Source organism: Dromiciops gliroides, chromosome 3, assembly GCF_019393635.1.
Source record: "Dromiciops gliroides isolate mDroGli1 chromosome 3, mDroGli1.pri, whole genome shotgun sequence".
In the NCBI taxonomy this organism is placed as follows: Eukaryota; Metazoa; Chordata; class Mammalia; order Microbiotheria; family Microbiotheriidae; genus Dromiciops; species Dromiciops gliroides.
This window is the reverse complement of record NC_057863.1, coordinates 9,019,439-9,032,238: the sequence shown is the minus strand read 5'-3', so window position 1 is coordinate 9,032,238 and position 12,800 is coordinate 9,019,439. Positions and strand designations below refer to the sequence as shown.

The window sequence follows — 12,800 nt, the reverse complement described above, 5'->3', positions numbered from 1 at the left end:
TTTGGGGCTTGGATAGTGGCTGGTCGTTCCTCAAGGACTTTACCAGGGTGAAGTGCCTAGACTAATATAGGGCAGATAGGGGAAGCTTTTCTCTTTGGGTCTGTCCTTTTCAAATGTCATGTGTGTTCTCCTCTGTAAGGGCCCCTGTCTCCCGGCACCAAAACCCCAGGGCTTCTGGAAAGCCCAGAAGTTCTGGGGAAGCTTTTCTTTTTCTCAGCAGAATTTCTTCTGCTCCTTATGTGGTTCAAAGCAACTATTCAGCCCCAATTAGTTTTCTGCTCATCACCTTCTTGGCAGGGAGGTGCAAGGTGAGCACTTTTATTCCTGATTTACACATAAGGAAGCTGAGTCACAAAGTCTTACTTGATTTTATAGCACCACCACCACCACCACCACCAAGAACTACATAAATGAAAAAAAATAAGCAAATAAATAGGATTGATATAATTAAGAAGGAAGTTTTACATAATTGATAACTCAATGGACTTGGAGCTAGGAAGACCTGGGTTTGAATCAAGATTGTTACATTTTGTAGCTTTTTTATAGTGGGAAGGTTTGCTATTACCCCTCTTTTATATATATATATATATATATATATATATATATATATATGTGTGTATGTGTGTGTATATATATATATATATGTCACAGGGTTGTATTATAAATCACTTGGGAAAGCCTGAATGCTAGGCATCAAGGTAACAACACATGGGATACTGGTTTTACAGTCAAGAAGAACTGAGTTCAAATCTTGCCTCAGGCACTTATTGCCTCTGTTAACCCTGGTGAGCCACTTAGCCTCTGTCTGCCTCAGTTTCTTTTTTCTTCTTTTTTCTTTTTTTTTAGTGAAGCAATTGGGGTTAAGTGACTTGCCCAGGGTCACACAGCTAGTTAAGTGTTAAGTGTCTGAGGCCGAATTTGAACTCAGGTCCTCCTGACTCCAGGGCCGGTGCTCTATCCACTGCGCCACCTAGCTGCCCCTAAAGAGGTTTTTGGTTTTGTTTTTGTTTTTTTTAGTGAGGCAATTGGGGTTAAGTGACTTGCCCAGGGTCACACAGCTAGTAAGTGTTAAGTGTCTGAGGCCGAATTTGAACTCAGGTACTCCTGACTCCAGGGCCGGTGCTCTATCCACTGCGCCACCTAGCTGCCCCTGTCTGCCTCAGTTTCTAAGTAATGAAATTGGAGAAAATAACAGCACCCACTTTCCACAGTTGTTATGAGGATCAAATGAGATAACCCATGTAAACTTGACAAAATTTAAAGTGCTCTATTAATACTGGCTGTTTTTATTGTTTATGCTAATCCTATAACTTTCTTAAGAACTAAAAGTCTCACGAGCGTTCTCCAAAGTGGATGGAACCTTTAGATGGTATTGATACCCCCTCCTCATCATCATTATGCCCATTTCATAAATTAGAAAACCGAGTCTCTTGGTGGTTAAGAGACTTGTTTGTTGGCACATAGCCATGAAAGTATCACATCTCAGGAAAAGCTTTTGAACCCTTGTCTTTCTGACTTTGGGTCTTGCATTCCATTTATTATGTTCCCTTCTCTATTCCTCTCCTTTCCTAAGGCTTAAGATGGGTGTGATTCAAGAGAGATCTGGGGTGTGTGTGTGTGTGTGTGTGAGAGAGAGAGAGAGAGAGAGAGAGAGAGAGAGAGAGAGAGAGAGAGAGAGAGAGAGAGGGAGGGAGAGGGAAGGGAGGAGAGGTGTGGGGGGGTGGGGGGCGTGTGTGCATGCATGTTCATGCCCATGTCCATGTCCACTGTGTATATTAACCATTGGTTTTAGGTATTCCTCTAAGTATTTCTGGCTTTGTATTGCCTTTGGCTTCCCCTACCCTCCCTAAAAAATGTGACTCTTAGTCCTGCTAATTATTTATAAACTCCCAGATCGCTCTTTGTTCCTTCTTTGGCTTGATTGGTGATAGGTGCATCCGACTCTATTGGAGAGGTTGCTTGCTCTGGAGATCAGCCCTTCTCTCATCACATTCCTAGATTAGGACCTCTCCCAGATTAAATTACCCCTCAGCCCAATGGTATTTTAAAGAGGGTCAGCCGAGTCAGTGCTAGGACAAAGTGTGCTCTGCTGCAGGTTTATTTATAGCAGGCAAACTGTTGGACCTCTCACACTTTAAATTGATTACGTACAAATCTCATTTAAAGCAGGGCTTGGAAGCACCTTGAAATGGTGGCTTTGGGGCCCAGATGTAGGGATCTGTAATTGGCATGTACATGGGCATCTGTGTCTCTGAGCATGTGTGGTATTTGCTTGTGTATGCACAGATTTTCTTCACGTGTGCTAGTAGCCATTGGTGGGTACAGGGAGATTGGTAGTGGTGCTGATTTCCCATCTAGGGTGTTTTACCTGGCTTGATCTCAGGCCTGAGGAAAGAGCTTCATCATGACTTGTCAAGGTATTTAGCCCCGCTGTAGGCAGAGCAATATAGCCCCCATGTGGGAAGATCTGGAGACCCAAGTCATTGTGGGAGCCCCATACCACAGTCTCCTATGTTTGGTCATTTCTGGCTCTTAAAGAGTCTAGAATAGTCTATGACTTACCCATCATACATGATTACTGAGCACAGCACGATGACATTGTGAGAGGAACACACATCAGCAAGCTTTGGGGCCTGATTGCAGCTGTGCTTTCATGCTTCTGGACACTCTGACCCTACAAAGTGGGTCACAGCCCCATCCACCCCTTCCCCTTCTCTGGGATTTAGAAAGTTCTATGCCTTTCCATAAATACTCTATATTTATGAGGGCATACTTCAGGCTTGGGAGTGCCTGAGCTTTGTGCTTCAAATACCTGGGATGTGTCAGAGCCAATGGGACGGTCCATCTGTTGTATCACCACTTCACTTCATGACCAGCCCACCTCCTTACTTGGTCTTTGGGGGTCATCTATGCCATGTTGCACACCCAATCATGACTGGGAATTTTTCATAGCCTATAGTCTTAATATCCATGTTTGTCTGGTGAATTATCTGTAATCCTGTTTCTCCTGCATTCATGGTATTCCATGACTATACACTGTATAGGGTTCTAGAACCATAGATCTTAAGGTGGAAGGGACCTCAGAAATTTATCTTGTTTAACCTCCTCATTTTTACAGGGGAGGAAACTGAGTCCCACAAGTAATAAGTAGCAGAGCTAGACTGTGAACCCAGGGGCTTTCAGTCTGGGTCTAGTGTTCTTAAGGAGATGGGCTCTATGGCTAGTGCCCAGTTTAAAATCAAATAAAGTGTTGCATAGGTTTTCAGAGGGAACAAGTTGGGGTGAGTGCATGTGTGTGTGTGTGCATGCGTGTGTGCACTCACGTGTGTGTGTGTGTGTGTGTGACACTTTGGAGAAGTCCATTTGCCTCTCTAGGTTCCTACATCTTTGTACAGTGCTTCAGTTGGACCAAATAAGGTCTAATGTACCTTCCAGGTCAAGATCTTTGATCTTCTGATCTCATTTGCAGGGTAATAGGAAGGGCTTTATTTTTCTTAACTGAAATAGAGCTGGCACTCTTATGAAAGAGGGATCAGCCTTGCTCTGCATGACCCCAAAGGATAGAAAAGGGAAAGGAAAATGGAGCTGGATTCAGACTCAAAAGTCACTGGCCTTTTATTGAGTACCCTACTGTGTGCTAAGGGCTAGGTTTACAAAGAAAGACAACTGTCCCTGCCTGCCAGGAGCTCGTGGTGTGAAGGGGAAAATAACATGCAAGCAATTGTGAGCTATAGAGAAGACAACATGGGGAAAGTCTCTGAGGAATGGCACTAGCATTATGGCTGACTGGGAAAGGCTAGTGTGCCTCCACTCCCCGCCCCCTAGTTCTCCCCCTCTTTATTTTATTTTATTTTATTTTATTTTAATTTTATTTTATTTTATTTTAGTGAGGCAATTGGGGTTAAGTGACTTGCCCAGGGTCACACACCAATACCAGGGTTTCTTAACCTCTTTTGTGCTATAGACACATGGGCTCTTTTCAATCATATGTTTTAATGCATATAAATAAAAAGTAGAATTATACCACAAACCAACTATAGTGGTTTATACAGTTATCATTTGGCAGCAAGAAGGCATAATGGATAGAGTCCTGGGCCTGGAGTCAAGAAGACTCATCTTCCTGGATTCAAATCTGGCCTCAGACACTTACTAGCTGTATGACTCTGGTCAAGTCACTTCTCTCTGTTTCCTTATCTTTAAAATGAGTTAGAGGGGGTGGCTAGGTGGTGCAGTGGATAAAGCACTGGCCCTGGATTCAGGAGTACCCGAGTTCAAATCCGGCCTCAGACACTTGACACTTACTAGCTGTGTGACCCTGGACAAGTCACTTAACCCCCATTGCCCTGCAAAAAACAAACAAACAAACAAAATGAGTTAGAAAAGGAAATGACAAACCACTCCAGTATCTCTGGCAAGAAAACCCCAAATGAGGTCATGAAGAATTGGACACAACTGAAAATGATTGAACAGTGACAACAACAACAAAACACTTTTCAATATTCTTTTTTCTTTTTTTTTTTTTTGTGATGCAATTGGGGTTAAGTGACTAGCCCAAGGTCACACAGCTAGTAAGTGTTAAGTGTCTGAGGCTGGATTTGAACTCAGGTCCTCCTGACTCCAGGGCCGGTGCTCTATCCACTGCGCCACCTAGCTGCCCCAACAATTTTCAATATTAAAACAAGAGAAGCATATGGACCCAAGGTCAAGAACTGCTGCTATAGTCAGAAAGCTTGGATTCAAACCTGCTCTTGCCACTTGCTTCTTTGGTAACCTCAGGCAAGTCAATTTGTTCTCTTGCCTTCATTCTCCCTACCTGAGAAAGAAAAGGTTGAACCAGATGGTTTAGAAGTGCTCCATCTAACAATCTTGATGGGTAGATACACTTGGGTTTTAAGTAAAGCTAAAATTGTAAGCCAGCTAACATAGCTAAAGGAATATTTTATTCTTCAATAGTCAAGTCTGTACCCCAACTTTTATCTATCATAATACTCATATAGCCAATGCCAAGAAGTATCTATTGACTGTATTCCGGGGGATGGATCACAGCCTTTTGTGAAAACTTTCCCATTATAATTACTCCCATGTTTGTGGATAGACAATTATTGTCAAGAGTAGAGCCAATATGGTGAAGTAAGAGATCATAACTTCCTTTTCTGATATATTTGATTATATATGTCTGTATATTCCTCTATATGTGTGTGTACTAAGTCATCACCTTTCAAAAATGTCATAGTTTCATTCATTTTCCCTTAAAACCTCTTCATTATAAAGGTTTGTTGTCATACGTTGGAAAATGTAGATGACATAAGGACAAAATATATATCTAACCATCTACATCTGCCTGTCTTTCTATCCATGTTTCCAGTCTATTATTCCCATTAGAATCAGGTACAGAGAATGTGGGTTAAGGGGACAGAGCACTGAAGGCCTTTGGAGAAGGTAGACTGGTAGACATAGAAGGAAAGGAGGAAAATTCAATTTGATTCAATTCAATTGAGTTCAGTTGTGTGCTTACTGTGTGTTAAGCCCTAGGAATACAAAGACAGAACAAACAGCTCCTGCCTTTAGGAGGTTCCAGTCAGGATTCTGAAATGTAGATAATCCAATCAGACCGTGAATTCTTTATTAAGACCCTACCATGGGAGGTGGAGCCAAGATGGAAGGAATCATATAGGGAGAAGTACAGTGAGGTCTCTCCCCCCACAATTCTTCCAAAGAGATCTGGAAAATGCATTGTAGTTATTCATGATCAGGACATCCGAGACAGCCATCACAGGGAGTCATTTCTCCAGAATAGGGAGACCTCCAGAGAGGTCTGAGGACCATGGGGTCTGGCCAGCATTGTGTCAGGTGGAGCATGTCATTGGAGGAAGAGGCTGAGTACCAGGAAAGAAGTCATCCCAGATTCCTCACAGATGGCCTTAAACTTGTACCCTTTAGGACAGGACAGTTCTGTCAATTATGCCCCAGTTTGGGGTCACAGATCCAGTGTGGACTGAGGAGGGAACCTATGCCTGTGACCCCAAACTGGGGCATGGCCAAATTAATTCATTAAACAAATGGATGAATAAACAAGCAAAGAAACACTAGGCTTTCTATTCTTTCTTGTGTGTTCTAGTTAGTAAATACTATTCCTGTTCTAAAGGAACCCACTTTGTGGGTCTTTGTCGTTGCTGCATTGGTGGTTTTTCTTAAAATGGTGTTCTTACGCAGATTTGGGGAGTTACTCAGGGTGTTTCAGGTTCCCCATCTCCCTCCTTGTTAACCTTCCTCTGAAAATGTCTCTTTCTTGTCTCTGAGCAATCCTCTGTTGTTTTGAAGGCAGAGGTGGACTGAAGTCCTACTCTGTGCATGCATTACTCATGGGTTGAGTTTCCTTATTTAGTATCCCTCCAGTTGTCGAAGGATTTTTAAAAAAAATGGTCCCTGACATTCCTCTCTGCGTGCTTCAGATGTAGGGCTTCTATTTTTGCTATAAAGGAAACTGAGTCACCATTTCTTTATGTAGCTTGCCAAGGGGCAGCAGCTCAGTGGCAACTATGGAATTGGGTTACACAGGGGACTCTACTTTCCAGTCCATGATGCCAGCCTAGGAAAATACTTGTGGCTCTGTTTAGGATTGGGTGAGGGATCTTGTTTCTGAACAGAGCCTGAGGGCAAGACCTAAGTTCTATTGGCCTTGTGCCCTGCTTATTTTAATCACATGGGTGGACTTGATTTTGATTCCCTTTTCTGCTGTTTGTGACTCTCACCCCCCATTCCTCTTTCTTGTTCTTTGCCCCTCAGGGAGCAGCCATTCCCACAGCCTCACCTCCAGTCTCCACGCCGGTCACAGGGCACAAGCGAATGGTCATCCCCAACCAGCCACCTCTTACAGCCACGAAGAAGTCGACCTTGAAGCCGCAAGCAGCGAGCCAGCCCTCGCCCATCCCTGTGGCTCCCATAGGAATGCTGAAGCCCCAGCCTCAGCCTCAGCCAGTTCCGGCCTCCTATACCACAGCATCCACACCATCCAGGCCCACGTTCAATGTCCACGTGAAGTCGGCCCAGCCGAGCTCTCACTACATGCCCACCGTTTCACCTGGGCAGTACTACAGTTCGGTGCCCAGCCATTCATACGCTCCCCAGGCACCTCCCTCTGCCGGGACTGCTCACTATGCCCCCGCATCAGCCCGGGGAGGCCCCGACTATGGCTATGCCCCACCCGCGGGCCGGCAGCCAGAACCTGCCTATGGCTATGCCCCGAATCAAGGCCGCTACCATGAGCCTTATTACCCAGGCTACGGGGGGCGAAATGGTTCTGAAGCAGGTTACGGACCGCAGAACGCCTGGAAACCCGAGCCGAGTTATGCTCCCCCTCCTGCGGGGTCTCAGAATCCTTCCGGGATGTACCAACCCCCCGAGACCAAGAAGACCTACATCACTGATTCGGTTTTAGCTCCGCAGGCCCCAGCACCCCAGCAGCCTAAGGTAAGACGCGGCGGCGGGGGCTGGTGGGTCTTATCATTCAGGACAAGGTCAGGGGACGTTTGGCAGGACACCCAGGCTGTCTCTTTGGAGACACTAAGGCTCACACATACTTTTTTCCAGGGTGGTTCTTATAATATGTCAAAGAAGCTCAAATGTGGAGCTCGGTCCCAGAGGTATTGGCTGACCGGAGGCCACTCATACCACATCTGGAGACCGGAGTTTCCTCCTCCATGAAGGGACAGGCTTAGTCTCCGGTGCTCTCCACCTTGCCTTCGTCTTCTGACGGTCTGTGACTCTAAGGGATAGCCTCTCCTTTGATGAATGAAGACCCTGATTTATGTCAGCAAACATTTATTCATCTCCTACTATATGCATGACATGGTTTCCAGCTCTGGGGACTACAATGGCAAAAGCAAATTAATCCCTGCCCTCTACTTAGAGATGAAACCTGTTCTCCATGAAAGAAATACCCAGTGATTTCGGGAGTGAGTGAGTGCTGATAAGTGGGCGGGGCGAGGAAATCAGAAAAGGGGTAATTTTGGAGGGAGCTCTGAGCTGTGCATCACCAAAGACCGAGGAATCTGTGAGCAGTGAGTGGCCTGCCTTCCTTGCTCCACGCAGATCTCCTCAGATCCACTGGTGAGTGCACTCACTGCAGGGATGAGGAAATGAGAGTCCAGAAAGGTCGGGCCTTGCCCACAGCAAGGACGTGAGCCCAGCGGTTCTGGTCCCAGGTCCCAAGCTCTGTTCCAACCCTGAGGGATTGATTTCCTGCAGAAGGCGAATCCACCCCAATGGATGGCCTTACAGATTTTAGAGTCAGCAGAAGTGAACGCATCTCTGGACACCACCCGCGTCCCCAGCCTGTGAAATGGGGCTGGCTCTGTTCTCGGCTTGGCCCGTTTCCCCAACAGCAATGTGAGAGCTAACAGGAGCTGACGCCTCCTGCCCTGACAGCGATTTGGGGGCACAGACAGGGAGGTGGGTGGTGTCTGACAATCTGGAAGGCGCTTTGAGAAACCCAACCCCCACGGTATAAATCAAAGTGCTTTCAGAGCTTGGCCTTAGAAGAGGCCTGAGTTCCCAAGACCTGTTTTGGAAAAAGCGGAGAGAGATTATTTTAGCTCTTCACAAAGATTAGCCCAATTAGTCCAGCTGGACAGCCTGGCCTTTGTTTCACTCCGGCACCAAGTTTTCAATGGCCCCTTTTGACACACAAAGCCACCGATTCACGGGAAATGGGATTCAGTGGCCATCCACTCGGCTCCCGCCACAGCACCCTCTCTCATAGAGCTTTAAAGGGAAAGCTGGAGCTTGGCAATGGGCACACACACGTAGCCCACCAGGTTGAGAGAGCCTCTTGGTTGGCCCTGGGAATGGAACGTGGTCAGCCTGAGGAGGGTCTCAGAAGAGATTACAGGCTTCTCCTGCATCCCTGCAGGCCTTTCTTAGCAGACATGGTCATGCAAGGTTCCATGGGAGTGTGGGTGTTTTCTGGGGCGTGGATTGGTCCAAGGCCTGAGGCTCTTGGCACCTTCCCAGGTCTCTCAGTGTTCTAAACAGAATCGCCATCCCCTCCCAAGCATCCCCCATCCTTCTGAGACTGGCTGTTCCCCCATTTGCTTCTGGAGGGGAATTGGCTCACACATAAGGGCCCTGTGAAAATGTCCTAGCTTGTGCTGGGGGCAAGATGCCTACCTCCCCCATTAAGAGCAGGGAAGCTTGTGGCATCTCTTAGCTAACAAGTTGCTAGAATGTGGCATCCTCCCCCTTCCCATTTGAATTAGTTTGTCATTTCCAATAATCTAGTGTATAATTATAGAGACACCATTGGTTTCTCATGTCAGTTATCTATCAAGAACGTTTGTTTTTCAACAATGTGGCACATTCTTAGCATCGAGTTCAACTGTGTATTAGGATAATTAAAGCCCAATTGCACAGTTTGTATGTGTGAGCGTGCACACGCGCATGTGTGCTGTTTCTTTTTTCTTGAGATGGGTTCCAGGTTGACATACAGCCATCTGCCTGTATTTTAGGAAAGGGGAGCAGAGGTCTTTGGAGTGACAAACATCTCCAGTGTGTGTCTGTTATTTTCTCTCATACTAGGGCTTTGAGCTGAACACTAGTGTATTCAGCTGCCATTGTACATAGAGTCCATTATTGTGCTGATATTGACTCAGCTTGGCCTGGTGCAATGATGACTGGTCGGGTGGGTGGTAAGTCCTCAGCTCCAGGACCTCCTCTCAGCTCTTGTGTGGACTTGGCTTCTCAAGCCTGGGAAAGTCTATAAACCTCTTTGTGCCTCAGTTTTGACCTCAAGAAAGTGGGATGTCATTTCAGCTAATTAATTAATGATTGCAAAGTGCTTGGAAATTTCCCAGTGCTGTATAAATGCTGAGTGAGGACTATTCAGCCATGCCTCTAGCTTGTGTTTATTTTTAATTTTGTAGTCACTGATGGAAAACTTGCTCGCTCACCCCCATGTTGAAGAACAATTATCATCTATTGATTTGAGAAGTCCTGGCTGTGGTCAGTTTGTATTTAACCCTTTAGTTTAGGAGATCCAATTGGAGTTTGAAAAAAAAATCCTTAGGAAAAATTAGTTTTTTCTGTTTTTTTTTTCCTTCCCCTATTGATTCCACAAACAATCCAAGTAGCCACTCCTACCGTATTTTGACCATTGAAAAAGAATTTAAAACTGTAAAGCTTAGAGGGAACAGAGAACCAGATATCCCTGAGATTAGCCAGTTTGTTCATTACTAACAGTGCTCCCATGACATGAGCCATTCAGAAAAGGCATGTGATACCTTTTCTGTGCCTTCTGCAGAAAGTACGGCTGCCTCAAAAAGAGATGGCTAAAGATGGTGATGATACTAGAGTCATAATCCATGAATCTCAGGGTGGGAAGGGGCCTCGAGGCCTGACAGGCAACACTCCATAGCACACCCAATAAGCCGACGTCCAGACTCCTCCTGACCATCTCCTAGGTGGAGGATGGGAGCCCATTGCCCCATAGGACACCTTATGACAGGCTTTGGCTTCAGGGAGGATTCTGCTTTTATTTCCTAATGTATAAATGCCACCTACCCCCCTGTATCTGATTCCCTTTTGCTCCTCTTCTTGCCCTCTCAGGCCAATCAGAGGTCAATGTAACCCCCTTTCCATATGACAACCCTTTAAATACTTTAGATGCTTCGTATGTCCCAATCTACCTCCTGAGTCAATTCTCCTCCAGACTCAATGTCCCTGATGTTTTTTTTTTATTTTTTTCCTGTTACACGTAAAGATAGTTCTCAACTTTTGTTTATACAAGCTTTCCAATTTCAGATTTTTCCCCCTCCCTCCCCCCCTCCCCTAGACAGCAGGTAATCTGATATAGGTTTTATATATATATATATATGTATGTATGTATATATACATATACACATAATAACATTAAACATATTAATCATGTTATAAGAGAAAAGTAAGAGCAAAGACGAAAAACCTCAAAATAGAAAAACAACAGCATCAAAAGCATAGGAAATAGCATGGTTCATTCAGTATCTCTACTCCACAGTTCTTTCCCGATGTGTTTTTTTTTTAACCAATCTCCATTTGTCATGACCTCATACCCCTTCATTCTTCTAGGGAATTTACAGCTTATCAATGGTTATCTTAAATACAGTACCCAAGGGAAAATCTAATACTCATATGTGGTCCAATGAAGGTACCACCATGGTTCTATCACATTCTTCTCCCTGGAACTTATATCTCTCTTAATGCAGTGTGAGAAAACAATGGGATTTGGCAGATACTCAAAGACCCACCTGGAGGTTAAGGTAAACTGATTGAATTAAGTGAGAGTGATTGACTGCCTCAGGTTAACTAGATTGTAACCACACCTGGATAGCCCTTAAGAAGGTATTGTTCTCAGAAACTAGACTTTGAACTTAACTGGAGACCACCTTCAAGTCCAGTGAACCAATGGATTTGGACGATGCTAACCAATCAGCTTGAAGCAGTGTGTAAGGACCACCTCTGCTCCAGACCTATAAAAAGCTTCCACACTCAGTTTGAGGGGAGTTTGTGATTGAAGCAGGTTCGTGGTGGATGACTTGAAGAAGAGCCTGACCAGGCTGAAACTCTAGGCTAGATAGGTCTTTTCTTAACTTTCTGAACTCCACACGAATACCTGGTATGCTTTAATAAATGCTTAATGCCCAAAGACTGCTGCTAAAGCTTCTAATTTAAGGCGACCACACATTAAATTTTAAATGTCACAACAGCCTTAATATGAACTAGCATCCTTGACATTCAGGGGCAGCCAGGTGATACAGTAAAGAGAGCTCTGGGCCTGGAGTCAGGAAGACTTGAATTCAAATCTGGCCTCACTTACTAGCTGTGTGACCCTGGGCAAGGCACTTAATCCTATTTGCCTCAGATCCCTCAACTCTAAAATGGATGGAGAAGAAACAGGCAAACCACTCCAGAGGATTTTGCCAAGAAAATCCCAAATGGAATCATGAAGAGTTGGACAAGGCTAAAATGATTGAACACCAATGACCTTGACATGCATGACTAACATATCCCACCAGTCCCTTATATTGAGCTTGGAGTCCAGTCAGTTCAGTTTTTATTCACCTATTCATTCATTCATTCATTCATTCATTCATTTATTTATTTGTTTGTTTTTGTGTTGGCTGTTTTCTAAACTTGTCTTCTCATTGGTATGAAGCCGATTTAAAAAAAAAAAAACTGCACCCTTGAAGACTTTTTTGAATCCTTAGTAGCCTGTCTTTAAGAGGTCCAACTTTGTTTCGCCTTCTCCTTCTTAGAAACCTAAAAATATCAACATAATGAATCAAATTTCCATTCCTGATCACTCAGAGCATGATAAGATTAATCCTTACAATTGCCTCATTGGTAATAATTCTGAAATATGTGAAAGACATAAAGACACAAATCAAGCATCAGGGACTAGGGAAGTACCAGGAAGCCTAAAATGAGACCTGGACCTCTGAGGGCTTATTCTCCATGAGGGAGAAAAGGCATATCCACATAAATAGATAACAGTCAGGAAAAGCAATATATGTATGATTAGTCACAAATGATGCAACTCAGTGTAAGGAGAATAAAAGGTTTCTGAAAGTAAAGAGATCTGGTTGGGAGTCCTGGCCAATACTGCCCATCTTTGTAACATCCAGTAAATCGTCCCTCTCTGGGCCTTCCTTAGGTGTTGATATGAGAGGGCTTGAGGGCTTGATGTCATGAGGCAGTTATGCCCAGCCCAGTCAGTATTGTCTACCTGTAAAATTCACCAGATACTATCAGTGATTCTCAACAGCTGG

The 12,800-nt window shown here is 44.6% G+C and overlaps 1 protein-coding gene across 1 annotated transcript in view; it reads left to right on the top strand.

The window, feature by feature from the left end:
* The window catches only part of LOC122745349 (LIM domain containing preferred translocation partner in lipoma), a 684,962-nt gene that overhangs the window by 421,560 nt on the left and 250,602 nt on the right, over nt 1–12,800 (top strand). The window contains exon 8 of the mRNA XM_043990587.1: nt 6,787–7,470. Coding sequence (XP_043846522.1) covers nt 6,787–7,470 — 684 coding nt within the window. The remainder of the gene's footprint in view (nt 1–6,786; nt 7,471–12,800) is intronic.